General features: G+C 52.4%; 7 protein-coding genes across 7 annotated transcripts; 5 read left to right on the top strand and 2 right to left on the bottom strand.

The window, feature by feature from the left end:
* Positions 1–1544: 1544 nt before the first annotated feature.
* Positions 1545–3263, top strand: COCVIDRAFT_96811 (glycosyltransferase family 2 protein; the record flags this gene model as incomplete). Its single annotated transcript, XM_014702023.1, has 1 exon — positions 1545–3263. One exon carries the CDS (start codon positions 1545–1547, stop codon positions 3261–3263), a length of 1719 nt encoding a protein of 572 aa, XP_014557509.1.
* A 4551-nt stretch (positions 3264–7814) lies between these two features.
* Positions 7815–8135, bottom strand: COCVIDRAFT_97057 (hypothetical protein; the record flags this gene model as incomplete). Its single annotated transcript, XM_014702022.1, has 1 exon — positions 7815–8135. The coding sequence occupies one exon, from the start codon at positions 8133–8135 to the stop codon at positions 7815–7817; it is 321 nt and encodes a 106-aa protein (XP_014557508.1).
* Positions 8136–9813: 1678 nt separating this feature from the next.
* On the top strand, positions 9814–12056 carry COCVIDRAFT_25849 (hypothetical protein; the record flags this gene model as incomplete). The annotated part of the gene is made up of 3 exons (XM_014701981.1): positions 9814–10282; positions 10573–11559; positions 11608–12056. 3 exons carry the CDS (start codon positions 9814–9816, stop codon positions 12054–12056), a joined length of 1905 nt encoding a protein of 634 aa, XP_014557467.1.
* A 676-nt stretch (positions 12057–12732) lies between these two features.
* On the top strand, positions 12733–14298 carry COCVIDRAFT_97010 (hypothetical protein; the record flags this gene model as incomplete). The annotated part of the gene is made up of 4 exons (XM_014702021.1): positions 12733–12802; positions 12856–12900; positions 12957–13237; positions 13288–14298. 4 exons carry the CDS (start codon positions 12733–12735, stop codon positions 14296–14298), a joined length of 1407 nt encoding a protein of 468 aa, XP_014557507.1.
* Positions 14299–15187: 889 nt separating this feature from the next.
* On the bottom strand, positions 15188–17798 carry COCVIDRAFT_36986 (hypothetical protein; the record flags this gene model as incomplete). Its single annotated transcript, XM_014702020.1, has 2 exons — positions 15188–16345; positions 16422–17798. 2 exons carry the CDS (start codon positions 17796–17798, stop codon positions 15188–15190), a joined length of 2535 nt encoding a protein of 844 aa, XP_014557506.1.
* Positions 17799–18003: 205 nt separating this feature from the next.
* COCVIDRAFT_96817 (hypothetical protein) lies at positions 18004–18240 on the top strand (the record flags this gene model as incomplete). Its single annotated transcript, XM_014702019.1, has 1 exon — positions 18004–18240. A coding segment is annotated over one exon (237 nt), but the record flags the coding sequence as incomplete, so codon positions are not given.
* Positions 18241–18712: 472 nt separating this feature from the next.
* Positions 18713–21085, top strand: COCVIDRAFT_96854 (hypothetical protein; the record flags this gene model as incomplete). The annotated part of the gene is made up of 2 exons (XM_014702018.1): positions 18713–18931; positions 18992–21085. The coding sequence occupies 2 exons, from the start codon at positions 18713–18715 to the stop codon at positions 21083–21085; spliced, it is 2313 nt and encodes a 770-aa protein (XP_014557504.1).
* Between the last annotated feature and the right edge of the window lie 103 nt (positions 21086–21188).

The following is a 21188-nucleotide window of genomic DNA, read 5'->3' as shown; positions in this document are numbered from 1 at the left end:
CAGAGAAGCTTGAGATGTGGCATCATCGGGATTATATTGTTAGTCAAGCGGAGACTAGTGATCAAGCCAGTGAGACTAGTTTTAAAGAAGATGGGGATGGCTGTGGCACTGATGCGGAGGAGGAAGGTAGTGGACTTCATCGCGCGCCAACAGCGGTGCCATACTAGAGCGCTAAGGGGGGCAACTATACCGATATTCCGTCGTCTTGCCTGGATATAAAGTACGTGGATAGCCCATGTTGGTTTATTTAATCGTGGGTGCAGGTAAAGACTCGTTGGTTCAGAGTTTCGCCTCCTGGTGTATTGTACAACCTGAGGTGTCTAGCGTAAGATAGTGCGTCTTAATAGAACAGAGAAAGTCGAAATATTACGGTGAGAAATACTGGACGTAATACGCTATCCTTTCTGTGATCTCCCAAAGTGCTGTGAACCCAGGAATGACCTGACATCTGTGGTTTTCAGTTAGTCATTCGAAATGTACTTTTGTCCCGCGTACTTAGTAGTCTACTTGAAGCAAAACAAGGATGCGGGGTATCCAAAACCCTTTTCCGATTCAACTCTAACATCCTCGTCAATAAAAACTGCACGTAAGAAACTATGTTTATGCAGTGACCACAAGTTCGTCAACCAACAAACATCGCATTCAAATGGCGAGACTGCAACGGCGAACAAACTTTATAACTCAAAACTACGTATATGGGGTTTATTTTTCTATATTCTAAAATATGAATCATAGTTGCCAGGAAACGACATGACTGGATTTGCCATCGCATAGTCATCTATCAAACATTCAAGGTTGTGTTTTGTACTCGAACCTCTTTGTACCACGAATATGCAAACGTTTTTCTCGAGTCCGTTGTCGAGTACAGTCATCAGTAACGTGTTACAAGCTACTCTCAAGGTTTCCGGAGTTTTCTTTCATAGTTCTTGGTCAACTTCTAGCAATTGAAATACCGTTTCCTTTCGAAAGCCAGTACATGCATGAATCCAAATTCACCGCATAACAAAATAATCATCATAAAATGAACAACTGTATATCTCTAAGTCAGCTAAAAAAAAAGTACTCAAGCTTAGCTACACATCGATCCAATACAAAACCCCCATCTGCATAGCCATGTCTATCTTCTCAACCAGTCCCCCCTTTCAATTCCCTTCTGCGCTATCAACACAACACAATGTCCAACTCTCACCAATCTACTCCACCCACCTCTCACTTCTTCACAACACCACGAGAATTTTCTGTCCCACCCCAACACCTGTACCACCACAGCGCCCCCAGAATCTTCACAACGTCCCTATTCACACTCACTCGCTCGAGTCACACCATCTGTACCCGTTTGCACAATGCCTCTTTCCAAAAGGCATATCAAAGGTTCGCAGAAACAACGAAAAAAAAAGTCTCTCCATTACAACAACTCAAAGCAAGTCAACAAAGCAAGTTACCTCAATCAGCAAAAGTCAAGCAAAAAGAGTCACTAAGAAAAATCACCAACAAAGCTTTCCCCTTGAACAACTGAAGAAAAGAAAATGTCTCTTCAACCAGGTATGAAGCACTTCATCGCAACCTTCACCACCATCCCCGTCCTCTGGCTCTGGTGGCTCTCCACCCTACCCAACACGCCCTCCCTCACCGTGACCACACTCTGGAACTACAACCCGGCGGACCCCGGCACATTCCTCGCAACCTGCCTGGTCCTCACCATGGCACTCTGGACCCTGCACCTCGTTCTCACAATGAAAGCCCGACTAGAGCCCGTCTCCCCCTCCATCATCTTCGGTCTCTCATTTCACACCGTCCCTGCTCTCTGCCTCCTCACCGCCGTCTTGAAAGCCAAGGTCGCACAGGATAAGCAGATGGTGTGGTTCAGTGCGTTGATGGCACTGCGGTACTGGCGTACGCTCGTTGCTATCGTCTTCTGGACCCAGTACAAACCCTGTGTGCACCGCGCTTCTCACGGCAAACCAAAGTACACGGCTGAGGACTGTACGGTTGTGGTAGCTACGGTGGGTCCCGGCCAGAATCTCGAGCTGTTTACGCGCATGGTTGAGGGAATCCTTGCTAACAAGCCGAAACGCATTGTGTTTTCTACGCCAGAAGCGGGTATTGCGGATATTGTGCGGCCGATTGTGTTGGGGATCCAGAAGGCGTTCGAAGAGCGTAGGGGAGTTGGCAAGATGAAAGAAATGGGTGGGTACTGTAGTGCTACTAGGATTGTTGTCACGGGTGAGGCTAACAAGAAGGATAAGCGGACGCAGACGGCAGAGGGGATCAAGATGGTTGGCACGAAGATTATGGTCATGGCGGATGATAGTGCAGTGTGGTTCCCAAAGTTCCTCGAGGCTGCGCTCCCGGCTTTTCAGGATGACAAGGTAGGGTTTGTGGGCACGCGCAAGTGGGTTGAGCGGTTGCCGCTGCCCGAGTATGATTGCGAGCTCAGCTGGTATCAGAATACGGTTGCGCGGTATCGTTCTGGCTTCTGGAATACCATTGGGGCGCTGTATCTTGTGCGTCACAACTTTGAGATTCGCGCTTCAAATGCTGCGGATGGAGGCGTCTTTTGCGTCTCTGGTCGTACCAGCTTGATCTTGTCTCGGATCGTCAAGGATGAAGAGTTTGTGGAGAAGTTCCTCAATGAGTATATCTGGTCGTTTCCTAGCCTTGGTGTTGAGGGCGTTGGTCCGCTCAAGGCTGACGACGACAACTTCATTACGCGCTGGGTCATCAATCACGGTATGGACGTCAAGATTCAGTATACCGAAGATGCGACCATGGCCACTCAGCTAGGACGTATGGACAAGTTCAAGTTTGTGGACCAGTGCATGCGCTGGAGCCGTACGACTATCCGACAGAATCCTATCGCCTTATTCGTCGATCTGACTGTATGGTGGAAGTGGCCCATTTCTGTCTGGATGGTGTACTTTCCGTGGATGCACAATGCCGCTCTCTTCTGGGATACTCTGGCAGTCTGGACTTTTACCACTACCACATTCTTTCGCGACTCTTCAGCCCAGTACTACTGGTTGGGTCTTCTGATCTCTTTCATCTGGATGTCGAAGCTAACCAAGACGATCCCATGGTTCATGCATACACAGAACCGTTCAGACTTTTTCTGGTACTTCTTCCCCATCCCGGCTTACCCTCTGTTTGCGTACGCTCACTCCCTTATCAAGATCTACACTGTCGCGACCTTCTGGGTCAACGACTGGGCTGGCCGCACGCAAGATGAGAAGCAGCCAGAGTTGGATGGCATTAAGGCCAAGTAGGTTATCGGGCTAGACCAAGGTAAGATGACTGTGTTGTCTTTCGACCTGGATTACGCTCTGTAGGAATTGGTCCAGAACAGGCTTGCAAGTGGCTAGCCACCTCTTTCTACTTTGCTACTTTTCACGGCAGGTGACTGGAGGCGGATTTTGCGGCCGAGTCATGGGCGACTGATTTCACCGGGGCGACAGACATCTAGAACCTCGATTTGAACATGTTGTTTTCCCGGGCATGGGAGGGGGGACTGCATGATATTTCCTTTGGCGTTAGTTAGTTGTATTTTCGATACCCATGGGCAGTATCCGGAGAAAGGCTTGGCCAGAGCAGATCGGTCGGTCTAGATTTTCATAGATGGTGTTTGTTTCTTTTCAAATGCCGAAACAGAGTTTTTACTCACCATCCCCGTTTACTGCATGATGTGTTAATGCTGTAGCTATGTCTAGATGCGTGATAATTTTGCATAGTTAATTTTTGGGATAGGTAATCAACGATAAGTCTGAAGTCAAGTGTTGGGCATTGTTAGGGATCGAGATGTAAACTAGTGACGTCAACTTATTTGAGAAATGGCGATGAATTGACAAAAGTGGCACAATGACTTTTGATACATACATCCTGAGACAGCCCAGAAAAAGGCCGCGGTCAGTACATGAGTGAGCATATTGGTGTAGATTGAGCCTACAGCGGGGTGTGTTCCATGTGTGCAGGGTATCGTATTCGTGTTCGCGTTCGCGCTAATTTGTTATTTGGGTCATAGTGCAGGTAGTGCGTCGATGGGCTGGTGAATATGCACTCTGGATGCACTTTGGATGTGCTTTGAACGCGAAGATATTAAAATCACTTGCAGCATCTCGAAGTGGCCACAGGGTGGGTAATGTCGTCCAAATAGAGTACTGTCTAAGAGGATATGGCTTTGGGGTACTAGGGCCACCTGCCCCATCCGTACTTTCTCCGCATGAGCTGAGGGCAATTTGGACCCGACAAGATGGATACGTCTGAGTCCATCTGCGACTACATAGCACTCTGAAATTTTCCGTCTCACTCTGCGTCTACGATGAGGGGTTTTCGCGAGAAAAAAGGAGCAGGGGAGAGAGACGCCTTCGCATCGGGCCACTTCCCCTCATTGCCTTCTCACGACATTACAGCATGGCATGGCTGCCTGACACAGTGCGTGACCATCGGATTCACCCACGCAGTTGGCCCCCAAGCCAGACGGGGAGGACCACGTCGGTGCCACTCTTGAAATAGTGCCATGTTGGGCAAAACCTTACAGGATAGGCGCCAAATTAACACGTCCACGCTGCATGGTCGCCAACCAAGGATTGCGATATTGCGGGAATGCTCCTAAACACCCCGGCCCTGGAGGAAAAAGCAAGTCTTATCACCAGCTTCCGGTATGGCGCAGACGGGAGTGGATGTCGAGTTGCCGCCCGATACATGGGGGAGAGACTGGGGTAAGCGAAGATTGGGGGCCAGAATCCAAAAGACACGATACGGGCGAAGGCATTTGCCGGGCCCGGCGCAAGCCCTTGTACACCTCCCTGTCATCCAAGGCCGTAGGAGTGTTTTAGACAGGGCAAAAGCAGAGCCGTCAGTTGAAGCCAATATGACGGATGGAGGCCACGGATGCGATGGAGAGGCCAAGTGCAGACAAAGACATGTTTGCTTTGTGCTCGCTTGCCAGTTGGTCCTGACATGACAGGGACTGGTCGGCCCCGGGCCCGGGCCCGGCTCGTCGTCCATGGTGTCGCAAGTCCGCGGCCATGGGTGACGGTACCTTGTGGGCTAGCCTCTGGGGATGAGACAGCGCTTCCTTGCAACGCACGCCAGCGCGCAAACATGGTTTCGGTACCACGATAATGGGCAAGCTTTAGCGATGGCAGTCGAGGTAAAGCCCAAGTGTGTATGTTGATATGTACGGTAGATGTGTACATACGTATACACATACGTGTAGATGTGCCAGCGCCTTTGGCGGCCCTTGCAGCTACGGGCGGTGCTTGCATACTTGGGCTTGCCAGCGTTAGGGTGAGTGAGGGCACTGCTTCGGGAAGTTTCAGAAGAGGCATGTTTGCGAATCCGAACCCTGATTGCGAAGCCGGCGTCGATCGCGGTTGGATGCTTCCTAGAGGTGTGTGTGTGTGTACAAGTGCATGGGCGCGTCATCTTCCTTGCCATTTGTAGGTCCGGGCCAACTCAATGTGTGTAGTAGAGTGTGCAAGCAGAGTGAGTGTGTGTGTGTGTGTGTGTGTGTGTGTGTGTGTGTATGTGCTCTCACCTCCTCTGGGCATTGGTGCGCATGCGGGGCGAAGGGGGAGGGGGTGGCCACATGATGAGGCTCTGTGGAGGACATTGATAGCGAGATGAATGGTTAGTGATGCAGGCAAATGGGCGTGGAAGTGGGCGGCCAAAGTCGTACGTTTGTTGTGCATGCTTGTCCACTCTTGGCCCTTGATATGTCTCGCAGCCATGGTGTCGCTCCGCTTGCGCTCACGGGGCGCGGGAAGGATCAGCGACCCATTTGGCCGGGTCTTGCTCTCCCTCTTCTGGGTCGGTGGCTTGGCTGCGGGGTCACTTGCTTTTAGGCGAGCCCGAAACCGACCACCAAACTTTGGCCCATCGGCCCATCCATACTCACGGTGAGCCCACGCAACGGCCGTCGATAACTAACCTGGCGTCTCTGTGAACCCACAACGGCCATTCGCCAGCCACTAGCCTGGCTCCGAGTCTCATCGCCCCTCTCCTCCATGGCATACGGTACTGCTGCGGTCATGCCAAAAATGGCTCCCCAAGCTCGCCCAAGGGCACGAGGCAGTGAGGGAAAGAGGGGGGTACAGCGCCATCGCAATCGAACCAGCCAGCAATCGAGCCCAAGGTCGTGGACCGGTTGTCGTTCCCCCCTCGGATCGTTCGTGTCGCATGAGCCCAGATGCTGGTTGCTGCTTGACGCTCGGTGCCAAACTGCTGGTATTCTCCTAGCAGGCATCGCTTGCTGATCACCCGTCCAGGTGGCTTTGAACGGCCCATGTGTCTAAAGGTACACACCACCACACCCACCTCCACCACCACCGACTGTTCAAAAACGGGCGGCCACAGAGTGACCTTAGCACTCTTCCCCCGTTGTAGGCGATGCCCTTGCCAAATCCGACCCAATCAACCGCTAACCAGCGCGAAGCCAGTACCGCCCGCCCTTGAGAACGATAATGAGAACGAAATCAGACCATTGGAGTCACTTTAGTGCCGATTACACACATACGGCTCTTGCTACTGCTCTGCCCAGCCTCTATGGGCGCACTGAATCTTGGGGCCCATCCAAGCATGACTTGAGGAGCTTAAATCCCCTTTTTCGGAGGGGGGGGTCAAGATGAGCGCCATTGCCACCATCGCCTGTCTCGACACTGCTGGCAGCGGCAAAAGCCGCTTCGCCTAAACACATGCCCAACAGGCCTGCACACACACATTGGAGCCGCTATGACCGCCTGCGCCCTTTGATCTTCGATTGTATCGACTTGTGTAGAGTACATTCAAACTTTGTCAACTTGCAACACGTCACGGGCCGCACGGCTACCTGCACACTGGCGCATGCGATTATCATCACTCAATCTATATTTTCAAGATGCCATGTTCGACACAGACGCAAATGACTTGACTTCTGCATGCTGGCGGTACGTAGCGCTACTGCTGTCGGCCCTTTCCTCCGCAAGTGCAGCTTCACAGCAAGCAGGGCCAATGCCAGTCACGGAGCGATCTGGACTACGGCCACAGTCTGGGGCGGAGCGTCCCATGTCCTGTTGTGTCATTCACGCACACACACACAAACATGCTCAGGGAGCACCGACCCCTGATCCCTGAGGGGCCTAGAGCATGCACCCATCTCACCGGGTGCTGCAGTAAAAGACTGGCAACCAGAGTGCCTGTGGCGGTGCACAATCACAGCCCTGAGACAGGCTGTCTTTCTCCTGCAGTAGTTTCATTGCGCCCTTGGCCTCTCTGACTGCACGATCACGATACTGGCGTTGGCGCGGTCGGATTACAGTATCGATTGCGTACAGGAAATCAAACGACCCCACGGACATTGCATCCTGCGGGCCGCAGGACCAAAATAGTTCGTCGTCTTGCATATCACAAGTCACAGACAGATGGTATTGGAGGTGGACCAACCATCAAGCAGCATGCACAAACCCAAAACTGTCCTGGTACACGGCCTTCATTACCGCATCGACTGTGACGGTGATTTTGTAGACTATTTTAGTCTGGATTGGGGAAGTGGTGCGATTCGATCGTCGGGCTCATCATCGCGGCGCGAAGGTTGCGATAAGCGTGCCCTTTGCGCGCCACCTGGAGTACCTTTCGTGGAGCAGCAAACAGCACCAGCACCAGCACCAGCACCAACAAAGTTGCGTATCGAGTTGCGACGCTGACGCTTTTAGACAGGTGGGCCCATAGTTGAGAAGTAAGCAATCAAGTAAAAAGTAGGAGTAGCGAGATCGAGCGCGTGTGGAGCAGGGGTGCAAGATTAGATTGTCCATCTGCATCGGGTACGGTAACACAGTCAATAATCATGCGCATTTGTACGTGGTATGCTCCAGGAGGATATACTCGGCAGGCGTGCTGGTTCCAGAAGAGCCTGCGGTTCGTGGATTGAACAACCTTATCCACCGCGTCGGGCCATGGGCGTTCAGGGACCCAGCGAAGCAGGTTGGGTTGCTACGCTGACTGTCGAGATTACTTATGCGTGGACATGGTACGGAACATGAGGTCCGTGTGTGACAGGCAGGATGGCCTCGGTACCCTGAGATGGCAAGAATTAAGGCGTGGGAGGGCACAGAGCGAAGGGCGACCTGGCAGGACGCACTGAGGGAGATTGGTACGGCGACCATACACCCCACATGCAGGCCGTCTGATACTCTAACCGGGACAAGGCGGAGTGTAATTACCTGCCATGTTCGCATCCAAATCATGTGCAGGTGGCCGTCACATGGGATAGGATCCAGTAGACGGCGACCTCTCCTGCATACACCCCCCTCTTGTCTAACAAACGACAGATAGCAGGCTGGCAGGCAGGCAGGCTGGCAACCAGGCTGGCAACCAGGCTGGCAACCAGGCTGTGATTATTCAGAAGAACGGATCACGCCACGTAGCACACAGTTGTAGGTGTGTAGCCTCGCATTGTGCTCACCGCGACGGTCAGAGTGTCGTTGTGGACGAGGATGCATTGCAACATGTGCTGGTGCTGCTGGTGCTGCTGCTACTACTGCATCAGCGAGTCCCACAGACGACGATGATACCGTAGGAAACGCGGTGAGGTCAGCACGCTGCGATGCCTGCCAGAGGGACCGCCAGACGGGGGGGTGAGAGGGGTGAGGGGGCAGGGCAGGCGCTGCGCCCGCTGAGCCCCACGAGCAGACTCGCTTAGCTGCCCCGTTGCAGGCAATGCTCGGGCACTCCAAAGGACCGGTAAAATTAGCAGCACCGCCACTGGCCAATCAGTATCCCGAATCTTGCACAGCCGCTCACCAGCCACAGATCTTGAGCACTGTGAACCGGGCAGAGCGAGACGGTCGCCAATCACACACACTACTGACGCCAGGCCTGTGGAATGGCAGCCCATGGCTTCATGCCTCCCATGGCTCCCCGACTGGAGCGGTCATCTAGCGTACGCTTTGCTTCAGGGCCCATCCCGAATCCGCTTGTCTTTGCCAGAAGCAGCCTGGACGCTCCCGCCCTCTGCACGCCTACTCGCTGGCGCTGCTCTGCCCCTCGTTACTTTCGGTATGGCCTGCTCACCAGGTGGCCCGACTCGCGCAGACGGGGGTCGGGCACACCGCGACTGCTGCCAGCCTAGCCTACCACAAAGCGGTCGGGGCGCGCGATCGAGGCGGGGAGCAGAATGGACGGCGGCCGGTAACTTGTGCCTTCTTTTATTTTTCTTAGCGTGGCCTGACTGCTCCAAAACAGCCACCTCATGCTAGAGGCCCAGGCGCCCGTAGGGCAGCATACCCTCGAGGCAGGGGATGCCATGCCGCCCTGGTGGCTTCGTGCACTCCATCCCGCTGGGGGCCACTTTGGTCCTGTCTCTGGCCTCGTGTATAAACCGACTTCGCCCCCGAGGCATCGTTCCTCCAGTCCAGGCCTCAGATCAACAGTACCCATTTCTTTGTTGAGATCTCTCCGACGCCCTGGTTTGCCCTGCTCGACCACACCCGCTCCCGCTTCATCACTTGTCCCTCGCTTCTTCAGCTAGCCTCAGGCTCCTCGACGGGACTACGTGCTGTCACTCCCGTAGCCGGAAACAGTACAGGATCGGCAAAAAGCATCGACGATACTCACACATCGCCGACCCATACGTCAAGTCGACACATTGATCGACACGCTCTCGACGAGGGTAAGCTTTCCCCTGCCGGTCCCTCTAATTTGCGCTACCAACCAAAACCACGGCGATCCTGATTGCTCTGTTTCCGTGCTTATGCTGACCCTGCCTGCGCAAATAGGCATCAAGCTGCTCCTCCATCTGTAGCCTTTCCATTTCCTATTGCTTCACACACTGCATCCTCCATCATGGTCGACTACGCTCCATACACGCCTGGCATGGCTCACGATTTTGAGCTCTACTCTCACTCTCAGGAACAGCACATTGACTACCACCAAAGTCAACCCTTCATGCCTGTCTCAACATTTGGTATGGATCACACCTTCACCGCACCCTTTGAGCAGATGGCTCCTCTTGCAGACGCCCCAAGGCTGCAAGACCTCCAGTTCCACTACGACGCCATTGCCCAAGGTGTCAAGCCATCATACCAGTACCAGACACCAGCAGGATCCCCTCACTCAATATCAAACTCCTTTCATGAGATGCCTCCTGTCTTGTCAGCTTCATCAGAGTCTGGCGCTTCAGTGTCCTCATCTGCTGTAGGCTCCCCATCACTTGTACCCCAATTCACCGAGCCTTGGAACCCAATGCCTATGGGCGGACTCACATCTGGTTTTGAGTACTCAGGCATGGTTGCAAACGACAAGTCGTATGTGGGTAAGTCACTGGTTTCTTCCATAGCCGTTTCTTCTTTTTCATCATCTTCTTCTTCTGTTCCATCTCCAACCCCCGAGCAAAATGTCTTCAAAACACCTGTCACTCCAGCCTCGGCGACTCGGTCAACTGTGAGGTCGAACTCTTTTCTTTGTCACAAAACCTATCCACGCAACTCTCCGTCACTCCATTTTTCTTCTGTTACATCAGTGCCGCGTTTTTCTCAATTCTCTCCATCTTGTTGGTCACCTTCCATTTCAAGAGACTCTTAGAGACTAACGTGCTGCAAGCAGATCCTAATCTCATTCAGCCTTTTGCATTCGCTCCTCAGAGCCCTTATCCTGAGATCAGGACCACACCCTCCCCTTACTTCCCAGTCATTGAGCAACCACCATCCCCAGCCCTGTCGCAGTTCTCTTCATATAGCCAGCGACCAGGCTCCGCACGGATCAAGAAGTCCAGCGCTAGCCCATACCTCCACACTCAACAATACCAACCCTACCCCAAGTACAACGGCCAACGGCGAAGCTCAGTGAACTCCCTCCACTCACAAAACTCTGGCACAAGCCGCAAGAGCTCTAGCAGCTACGATGTAGACGACGAGACACGGGAGAAGGGCATGTGCCCACTCCCAGAGTGCGGACGTGTTTTCAAAGATCTCAAGGCACACATGCTCACCCACCAAAACGAGAGGCCCGAAAAGTGCCCGATCACCACTTGCGAGTACCACGTCAAGGGCTTTGCAAGGAAGTACGACAAGAACCGACACACTCTTACTCACTACAAGGGCACCATGGTTTGTGGTTTCTGTCCAGGCAGTGGCTCAGCGGCTGAGAAGTCGTTCAACCGCGCCGATGTCTTCAAGAGGCATCTCACATCAGTTCATGGCGTTGAGCAAAACCCTCCCAACAGCCGCAAGAAGAGCTCCGCGAGCCGCAAGTCATTTGGCAGTTCGCAGCCCAGCGTTGCCGGCACTTGCTCCACTTGTTCAGTAACATTTGCCAACGCGCAAGAGTTCTATGAGCATTTGGACGACTGCGTGCTGCGCGTCGTGCAGCAAACCGACCCCACAGAGGCCATCAACCAGCGTCTCCTTACCTCTGTTGCAGAGGACAAGAACGTCACCGAAACCCTAGACCGAAATGGCCTGTCCAAGAGCATCGAGTACATAATCCCCAAGTATGAGGACGATGATGAGGATGACTTCGAAGAGGAGGAGGTAGACAACGATGACCAAGATGATGCTACTTGGGGAAGCCGCCACACCCGCTCAGGCAGGGGTAGCATCAAGTCTACCAAGTCGCATTGACAATCAACACATCCCCGAGGTGTCGGCGCAACGCAGCACGTCGGGGGTGGCAACGCAACTCAGCACATTTCTTCTGCCCGCGTCACCAAGTCTAGTCCACGCGCTGGCCTCACCTTCTCCAAAGGTGGTGTGGCCATTACTGGCTCCGGACGCAAGAAGCGCAAAAACTACCCCGTCTCTTGGGGCTGCGCTACCGACAAGATGAAGATGAAGAAGCGCGTCTTGTGTGTGTACGACGGTCAACGCAGATTGTGGAAAGATGACATGATGCTTGACCAAGAGTTCGAAGTACGCATGAAGCTGCCCGATGGCAAGGCGTATGTCACGGACCTGGATGTGCAGACGCTCAACCGCGCTGAGGCGGTGCATGGTGCCACTGCTGAGGAGAGGGGCGTCTGGGTACCTGACAACATCATCTCGAGCGGTGCTCCATCCATGGAGACCATGCCGCTTGAGTGGACGGTGTAAAAAACATGTTGGTACAAACAGCATTTGAATATTTCTTCTCTCTTCGACTGGAGCGTTCTCGAGCGAATCCTTGGCCCGTTTCTTTTTGGCGGATACCAAAGGACGCAAAGCGAACAAAAAAAGGGTTGCCTGGCGGGCATCATGGTCGACCCGTACACTGACACGGCTAATGACATGTGATGACGAAACCTTCTTTGTTGTACCACCAAAGCATTTGTTTTTGTTTCTTTTTCTTATTCAACCGATACCACTGGGCTCTACTCTTTTCTTGCTTTCTTCTTCTTCTGGCTTGTTGGCGTTGACAAGGGAGAGGACAGAAGGGATTAATAAGTGGCTACTTATGTATGAACGAAAAGGGCATATCTGTACGTGGCTGGCCGCGAGAAGATGTAATTTTCTCCGAATCCATATATCAATCCATCTGTGATAATTTCAACCACTGTCCAATGCTTGCAAATTGCTACCTCGTCATGAGTTGTGCTGGTGAAACGCAGCGAGGCAAAAGCGAAGGGGTCTGTGCTTAGTCATGGCGCAATGCGCCCCGCCGTGGGGAAGGCAGCAGCGACGGGGACAGCTTGGAGCTTACAGCAATCAACTGCCTATCCGCCCGCTTTCCCGACGCCGCAGACACGACACACACACAACACGCGACACACAAAACACGACAACCAACACAATGGCGTCGAGTATTGAGCAGTCGCCCTTCTTCCAGCAGCAGAAGTCCAAGGGCGAAATCGTCGTCAAGGGTATGATGTCAACCATTACCCTGTCGTGGGGTATGCAGTGCTAAATGTGTTAGACCCTCCCAAATTCGACCTGGAGTCGTACATCGCTAACTACACTGGTATGGCTCTTGCACCCTAAATCCGATACTCAAATAGTCCTCATGTCTTCTGGTAGGCTACACGCGAATCGACCGCCTCCATCACATTGGTGCCCACTCTCCGTACCTTGCTGTCGATGCATATCGCATGGCCATTGCCGAAACAAAAAAAGGTAAGAACGTTGCGTTGTATACAAGATTAGTCGAGGATTTCAGCAGCATTGCCCCGAATGACTCTGCTGCGTTGGTGGACACAACTTGGGCGGAGAAGAAGACACGGGAAGTCCGTGAGGAGCATGATAGGCTGGAGCACGAGTTGAAGTCGTATAAAAACAACTTGATCAAGGAAAGCATACGGGTAAGTAGTCATAGATATCACTCCATCATCCTGGCTCTGACAAACCACAGATGGGCAATGAGGACCTCGGCCACTTCTACTATGACATTGGCGACTTCTCCAATGCACAGAAGGCATACATGAAGATGCGCGAGCATTGCACCTCACCGAAACACCTCGCCGATATGACCCTCCGCCTCGTATTCGTCAGCATTGCACAAAAGTCATGGACAAACGTACTGGCAAATCTGGCAAAGTCAGAGGCCACTCAGGTCAAGGGTGAAGAGAAGGCCAAGCTAGAACCCATCATATCTGCATGCAGCGGCCTATGTCACATGGCAATGGGCAACTTTAGGGAGGCCGCAACGGCCTTTCTCAGCACTTCAGCAGCATACCTGACTGCTGAGCCTGCAGCATACATCAAGTGGCAGAAGGAGGTTATTTCACCAAACGACGTGGCAGTCTACGGTGGTCTCTGCGCTCTGGCATACATGGATCGCAGCGACCTGCAAAGCAGAGTTCTTGCAAACACTGAATTCCGCAACTTCCTGGAACTCGAACCGCACATCCGCCGCGCCATTAACCTCTTCTGCAACTCCAAGTACAGCGCTTGTCTCGAAGTGCTCGAAGGCTACCGCAACGACTATCTCCTCGACGTGTATCTTTCCAAGATTCTGAATACAATCTACAGCCGCATCCGGAACAAGAGCATTGTGCAATACTTCATTCCTTTCAGCTGTGTCACGCTCGATGAGATGACTTCGAAATTCCCCGCAGCTGAAGGCAGAACCATTGAAGAAGATTTGGAAGAAATGATCAGGAACCGCCAGCTGGATGCACGGATAGATCTTGTTGATCGCTTGCTCATCTGCCCACCGAGAGACCCTCGCCACGAAGTACAAGAGGAGGCGCTCAAGATGGCAGAGTCGTACGATCATACCCTTCGCCTGCGATTGACACGCCTGAACATGTTGGCAGCCGGATTGGAAGTTCAGCCAAACAAGACAAACGACAAGACGGTTGCTATGGGCAGTGGTATTGGCGACACATTCCGAGGTTTGGGTTCCAAGATTGGTTTCTAGGAAGAGTCGGAAACCAAGAAAGATGACAACGCGGTGGAAGATGGAGAGACTAGTGCGAACAAGACCACGCCAAAGGGGAAAAGGAAAAAGTTCACCCAGAGGCCACAGGGTATGGATAGTCATTAGCATTGCATGGCGTTATTTTAGGGGGTGGGTTCATTTTTACCAGAGGGTAATACAGCATGCGATTAGGTTAGCGAAGCCCAGGCATATTCAAGCGGCATTCTGGCGTTGAAAGGGACGGATGATAAGGTACGCATTTCCATCTGGTACGCTTTGAAGGAATATAATCATTGCTGTTCAGAATCAAGGAAGAGCAGTTTGACCGATCATTTCCTATCAAACACACGAATGATGACTTAACTGAGAACTACACAACTCATTCACCTTGAACATGTATTAGGACCCTACTCATTTTTGCCACATACTAAACCCACACAAATCAAGTCCAAATCTCAATTTTAAACTCGAAAAGACCCCCCCGCATTAGGAAACCAACATATGTGGGCCAAGAAAAAGAATAACAATTTGAATCAACAACTGGGTATCTAAATGTCTTTTACACGCCAAATATTTCAAATTCGTATTCTGCGAAGAACTCATAATAACTGAAAAAAAAGAAAGATGTAAAAGTTGGACGCCGACGCTTGCCCTAGCACACACACACACACACACACACACACACACACAAAGACTCACACCAAGCAGGAGAACAGAGTGAAGATCCGAAATTTTTGTCAGTCATCAAGATTACCATGATACTTTGATTCAAACCCCCCAAAGTAAAGAATAAGATGAAGAGAGGCGTGGGGTGGAGGGAGAAGAGAAAGTAGGACCAACACAAGTAATTGATCCTAATTGAGTTGAAACCCCCAAAGTTTTGCTTGTCTTAGCCCCAATGCGCGTCCTCAGCCTGTGCCTGCTGTTGCTGTTGGGAGTCTTGAGACTGCTGCTGTTGGTGCTGAGCTGCATTTTGGTTTGGAAAGCCATAGTATGCAGGGGTAGACCATGCATAATCACTTCTCGCAAAAGGGTTGTTGGGGTTGAGAGTTGCTGCAGCAGAGGCTATTCCTTCGTTTGAAGAGAGCATTTCTTGGTTTGTTTGGTTCGAGGATTGTGACTGGGTCTGCGCTGCTTGGACGTTGTTGCCTTGCATCGACATGCCATTTTGTGGCATTAGTGCACTCTGGTTGGTCATGACGTTGACGGTATGCCCATTCTGAGGTATTGGTCTGTTCAGAGTGCCGTAGGGAGAATGATTAGAGTGGTTGGTTGCAAAGTAATTTTGGGGTGTTTGGAGTTGAGAGGACTGAATCTGGTGTGCTTGGAGCTGTTGTTGTGTTGTTGTCATTGTCTGCGATGCTCCGATTTGGTTCTGCTGCTGCTGGCTCTGAAGGCGTTGTTGTGGACGTTGCTGTGGAGACTGACTGCCAACCTTGTACATCAACTGCTGCGGTGGGCTGCCAATACCACGCGACGAGCCTTGGTTGAGCTGCGATAGTTGCTGACGGTGGCTTGGCATGGTCTGTTGGCGTTGTGGAGTTTGCTGTTTCTGCTGTTGAGGAACTTGGGGCATTGTCTGGGACTGTGAGACCTGAGGGCGATGGCGAGGCTGAGGCTGCTGCTGAGACTGAGGTTGGGGCTGAGGCTGAGGTCGCATCTGCCGTGGCTGCTGCTGAACGTGTGGCTGCTGCTGAACATGCGGCTGCTGCTGAACATGCGGCTGCTGTGGCTGGACATGAATCTGTTGCGGCTGCGACCGTGGTCTGGGTGCAGTATGTGGTGCTTGCACAGGAGTCGTTGAGGAGCGCCTCTCCGTCTCGAACTCGCGTATTTTTGCTTTGGCTTCTTCCAATTCTCTCTTCAATCTTTCAAGCTCGGATTCATTATTTGAAGCCTGACCAGAGTGAGACGCTTGACGGGAGTGCTGTGTCGGCTCAGGAGGACCGGTAGTCGGACGTTGGTCCTCATCAGTCGCGGATTCCGGATAGAAGCATTCCCGGTTTTTGGTGATACACGTTTGGCATATTGGCCGTGTGTTATCGCACTGCAATTATGTCAGTTCGGTAAAGCGTGGGTAGTAGGACGAGTGCCAACGTCTTCCACTCTTTTTGTAGACTTACCTTTGTCTTCTTTGTCTTGCAGGCATTGCAACTGGTCCTGGGTCGCTTTCGTTGAGGTGTCTGCCCAATATGAGGTTCAACATACAGTGTGTTTTGTGGGGCTGCCGAATGCTCTTGTGCTGGCCGAGCAGGACGATGAGGGGCAGGAGGGGGCGGTGGAGGTGGAGGTGGAGGTGGTGCAGAAGACGTCGGCACTATCTGTGAGGGTGTGTCTACTTGTATGAGCTCCAAAAGCGATCGAAGACTCTGAGCTCTTAGGTCACTTTCAAGTGAAGTGTTGGACAACCTTGGAGGGTCTGGAAGAGATGGAGTTGGAGGCTTCTTTCTCTTCGTCTTGGGAACGTCCGGATCCTCGCTGCTCAGCTGTCTGGATCGATTCGTGAGCCTCGCCAATGCCTCTGGATCATTTTCCTCGAGGTACTTTCGCCGCTTGGAATCTTTGCGTGGGGGCGGTGCGCGCTCTTCGTATGTCTTATGAATGGGCACATGCTTGTAGAAGACATCAAGCGTCTGCTTGGAGGCCGAGAACTTGACAGACAGCACGCCCTTGCAGTCGTAGACAGGTTTGGTCGCACGCTTGCCCATCTTTGCGCCTTTGCCATTGGCAGCACGGTCCTTGTTGAGGAGCGAGTCGTTGCAGTAGTAGGAAAAGCGGAAGCTGTCATCCTCTCTGCTGTTCCAGCAATTGTGAAAGCTGTAGCGGTACCCATCGATCTTTTGTATTGCATCGACACAGCACTTTGCTATTGCCCTCTGCTTCCGCATCTTGTCCTTGGGGTCCGGCGTTGGCTGCAACGCTTCCGCGACAGTCAACTCGACCCTGAGCTCCACTTTCTTGGGCCCATTATTCGGTTCGACGGATTCGGCGAAGCTGGGCCGGGGTGCAAGAGTGGGGTCTGGGAGAGGCTGATATTGCGGAGGCCTGCCATATGGGGCAGACTGATAGCCGGATGAGGTATGGGGTTGTTGGTGGTGGGGGAGGCGAGTCTGGTGTTGCTGTTGTTGTTGTTGTTGTTGTTGTTGTTGCTGTTGCTGCTGCGGTGGCTGCTGTTGCTGCGACGGGGGCTGCTGAGATGGCGGCTGGGGCTGAGACGTGCGGGATGTCGATGTGGACGAGGGTGGTGGGACTGAGAAACGAGTGCCTATCCAGAAGGAGAACTGGGCATCTGTGTGCTCTGGGTCCTCTGGCGGGCTGCTGAGATAGTCGCGTACTGAAGCCTCGAAGCGGTCAAAGGTGGTGATGTTGGTGAAGGGCACCGTTTTGGCCTGCGCGTCTCTGGGCTGGCGGCCGCGCGCGAGCTGGACGGGAGCGGCGGGCCAGAGGGCTTGGTCGTTGGCATGGCGAAGACTCTGGGGTTGAGCATGGGACGATGCCATGTCAAGTGGAGTCCGGCCCGCGAGCCAGGTTCAAGGCACCTGGAAACACTATCCCAAGGGTCAATACGGTGTTTTGGAAGTGGTACGGAAGGCCGTGCCAGCCTTGGCTTTCAGGCCATCCCCAAGCCTAGCTTGACGGTCACGGCGGGTTCGAGGACATGGACATCCCAGCAGGCGTGCCAATGGTTGTCTACACACGCGCAGAGTTTGTGTTGAGGCGTCTGGAAATGCTGCAAGGCTAGAGGGTGTCGCAGCAACTGTAGGTGAGATGACGCATTCGCCCTTTTCTTGCTCCCCAGCTCTGCTTCTGCCGCCAGAGGGCAATGCGAGGCCAGCTACATCTCAATGGCGTCAACTACGTATGTACACACGGAGTAGCTGCCTGTTCAGGTCGCGACTATCCTGTACACGTCAAGAGACTAAGCGTTGTGATCGACATTGATCCCCATCCCCCATCTCTCCATGGCACAGGTACCGTGACAATCACGTGACCTTGGCTGCCTACTTCCTACTTACGCGCAGGTGCAGCCACAAGATAATGGACATACGGGTGATCAATTCCAGATCTGCAGCTTGCTCATTAGTCCTCTCTTTGTAGGCTGCACTATCTTTAGTCTGGCATTTCGATACGCGTTTACTGTCTCGATAAACCCACACAATTGTCTGGCAAGTAACAGTTGCGCCCTTTCATCTTGCTGTGCCCTTTCTTTTCGATGGTAGCATTTGTGGATCCAGGAAGCAACAAAGCTACAAGCTCCTCCATAGGCAGCCATGCACCTCCATCTTCCAAGGCCCCCAGTTACCCCACACCAACACCTACCATGCCTCTTCCGTCTTGACTCACACCTTGTGTATATATAAATATCAGCAACCCAATAAACACCAAATCTAGAACTCAGAGCCATCTCCTCAAAATGGCTTCCAACAGTGATGCTGCCGGCTCACAGAAACATTCAGTACTCAATTCATCCTTCCCTGTATTTCTTCCAGAGGATGTGGCACTACACATGTCAGAAGATGAGTTCCAGCATCTTCTGAAGCAGCAAATACATCCAAATGGCTTGAAAGAGGGCAGTGAACAAAAATCCACTGCCAATGGCAGTCAATCAGTCACCGTTGCTGAAAACGAGCCCGTGAGTAGCACCGGATTGAAGCGAAAGGCGTCGTCTGACGCTAACAATCTCCGTCCACAGAAAGCGCCATTTGTCGCTGGCCTGGAAAATCACGCCGCCCACGTGCGAACAGATGAACAGCTTGCGGCCAACAATCAAACATTGACAGAGAACGGCGACGTCACCAACATCTCATCGAAACATGTGCTCGTGGACCTATTCTATGACCTTGGCCAGGCTACCGGGCCCGAAAGACTTAAGACCCTACTCAAAGATGCCTGGAACGAAGACCCTCTCCTAACTTTGAAAATCATATTCAATGCACGCAGTATTCATCTGGGCAAAAGCAGTCGACTCACTGCGTACACGGCCTTGGGCTGGATGGCCGAGAACCATCCTTTGACGTTACTGGCGAACCTAAAGTGGCTAGTTCGACCTGTCATAGCGAAGAAGGCCGAGCCAAAGCCTGAGTCCAAGGACGACTCGATCAAAAAGCTTGAAGACGATTTTGAAATGGTAGAGGTTGATGAGTCTGATCCTTCCAAAGCACACGACATCAAGTATGGAATGTCGCATGGGTACTGGAAAGATCTCCTCAATTTAGTGGTATTTTCAGCAAATGACCAACTCAAGTTCGATGGCGACCCGTTCTCTCTGCTCACTCAGGTTATCGATAATACAGAACACCCTAAGGAAACAAGAAACTGGGATCCAAAGGTTGCGAAAGAAAACCGACACCGCCAAAGACAAGAGCACAACCAGCGGGTGCAAGACAAGCTGAAGAACGATCCTTTCCATCGTGCGCTACACATTACTGTCGCGAGAATGTTTGCAGAGCAACTCAAGTCCGACAAAGCCCTATTGGATTCTGGAAAGGCATCAGACTTGAAAAAGATATCGCTCGCAGCCAAGTGGGCGCCCACCTTTGGTGAATTCCACGACAAGCAGACCTTCATCCAGTCTTCTATTGCCGAAATTCTCTTCCCAGATCCTGCCTTGCACTGTCCCGATGCCAGCAACCGCGAACTCTACCTCCGTCATGCCCGCGAGCTCTATCGAAAACAGTATGCATCACCTCTACGTAAGGCCCTGGGTATCGTTGAGCGGGAGATTGCAGCGAAAACTTTTGAGAATATCAAGTATGAACAGGTACCATCACTTGCCATGGACCGCTACAGTCCACTTTTCATGCAGAAAGACGAGGAGCGCTTTACCACCTACGTCAACAACGTCACCGCCGGTACTGCAACCGTGTCTGGCGCTACCCTGCTGCCATCGACGCTAGTCAGCAAAGCACGAGGTACCGGTAGCAGGCAGGTGCCCCTGAGGGAAGGCAAGAAAGTCAATTTCAAGGCTATAAAACAGAGCAACCAAGACAAGATACTTGGAGATCTCGTCGATGGCCAGTGGAAGACTCTCGTCCAGCGCGTACGCGATGCAGGCACTCTGCAATCTAGCATCGCTGTATGCGATGTAAGTGGCAGCATGGGCGTTAAAGTATTCAAAGATGGCTCCTGCCCCATGGACTCTGCCATTGGCCTCTCCCTCCTGATCTCAGAGGTCACAGCACCGCCCTTTGGTAACGGCTTCATCACCTTTGAAACTTACCCCGCATACATTTCTACGAGCGGCGCAGGCGAGGGACTCAGAGAGCAAGTCAGGTTTCTGGAGCAAAGCCCCTGGGGTGGTAGCACGGATCTCGTTGCTGTCTTCACAAAAGTTATTCTCCCCATGGCTATCAAGAACAAGCTCAAGCAAGAAGATATGGTCAAGCAGGTTTTCGTATTCAGTGACATGCAGTTCAATGAGGCCTACGGAGCAGAGAGTCGATGGACATCCTCGTTCCAACGCGTTAAAGAGGCGTATGCGGAGGCGGGTTACGAGGTTCCGCATCTCATCTTCTGGAACCTCGCTGGAAACAGTACGAGTAAGCCGGCGACCATGGATGATGCGAATACATCGCTTGTTTCTGGTTACTCGCAAGGTATGCTTAGGCTCTTCCTGGAGACTGGGGCGTTTGACGACGATCACGAGATTGAGGAGGTGGAGGTGGGAGTCGAGGGGGCGGATGGCATGATGGAGATTAAGAAAGTGAAAAAGAATATTGATCCGTTGACCGTGGTCAAGAAATCAGTGGCGCATAAGGCGTATAGTATGCTCGAGGTTGTGGATTGAAGGGCTGAAACAGAGGGAAGTGGGAGTGTGTATGTTATGCCACGTGATTATGACGTGAGGACCATGTGTGTCGGTTGTATAAAAAGTTCTTCGACGTTTTTTC

This window comes from Bipolaris victoriae (genome assembly GCF_000527765.1).
Source record: "Bipolaris victoriae FI3 unplaced genomic scaffold scaffold_34, whole genome shotgun sequence".
NCBI lineage: Eukaryota > Fungi > Ascomycota > Dothideomycetes > Pleosporales > Pleosporaceae > Bipolaris > Bipolaris victoriae.
This window is presented reverse-complemented; position numbering and strand designations above follow the sequence as displayed.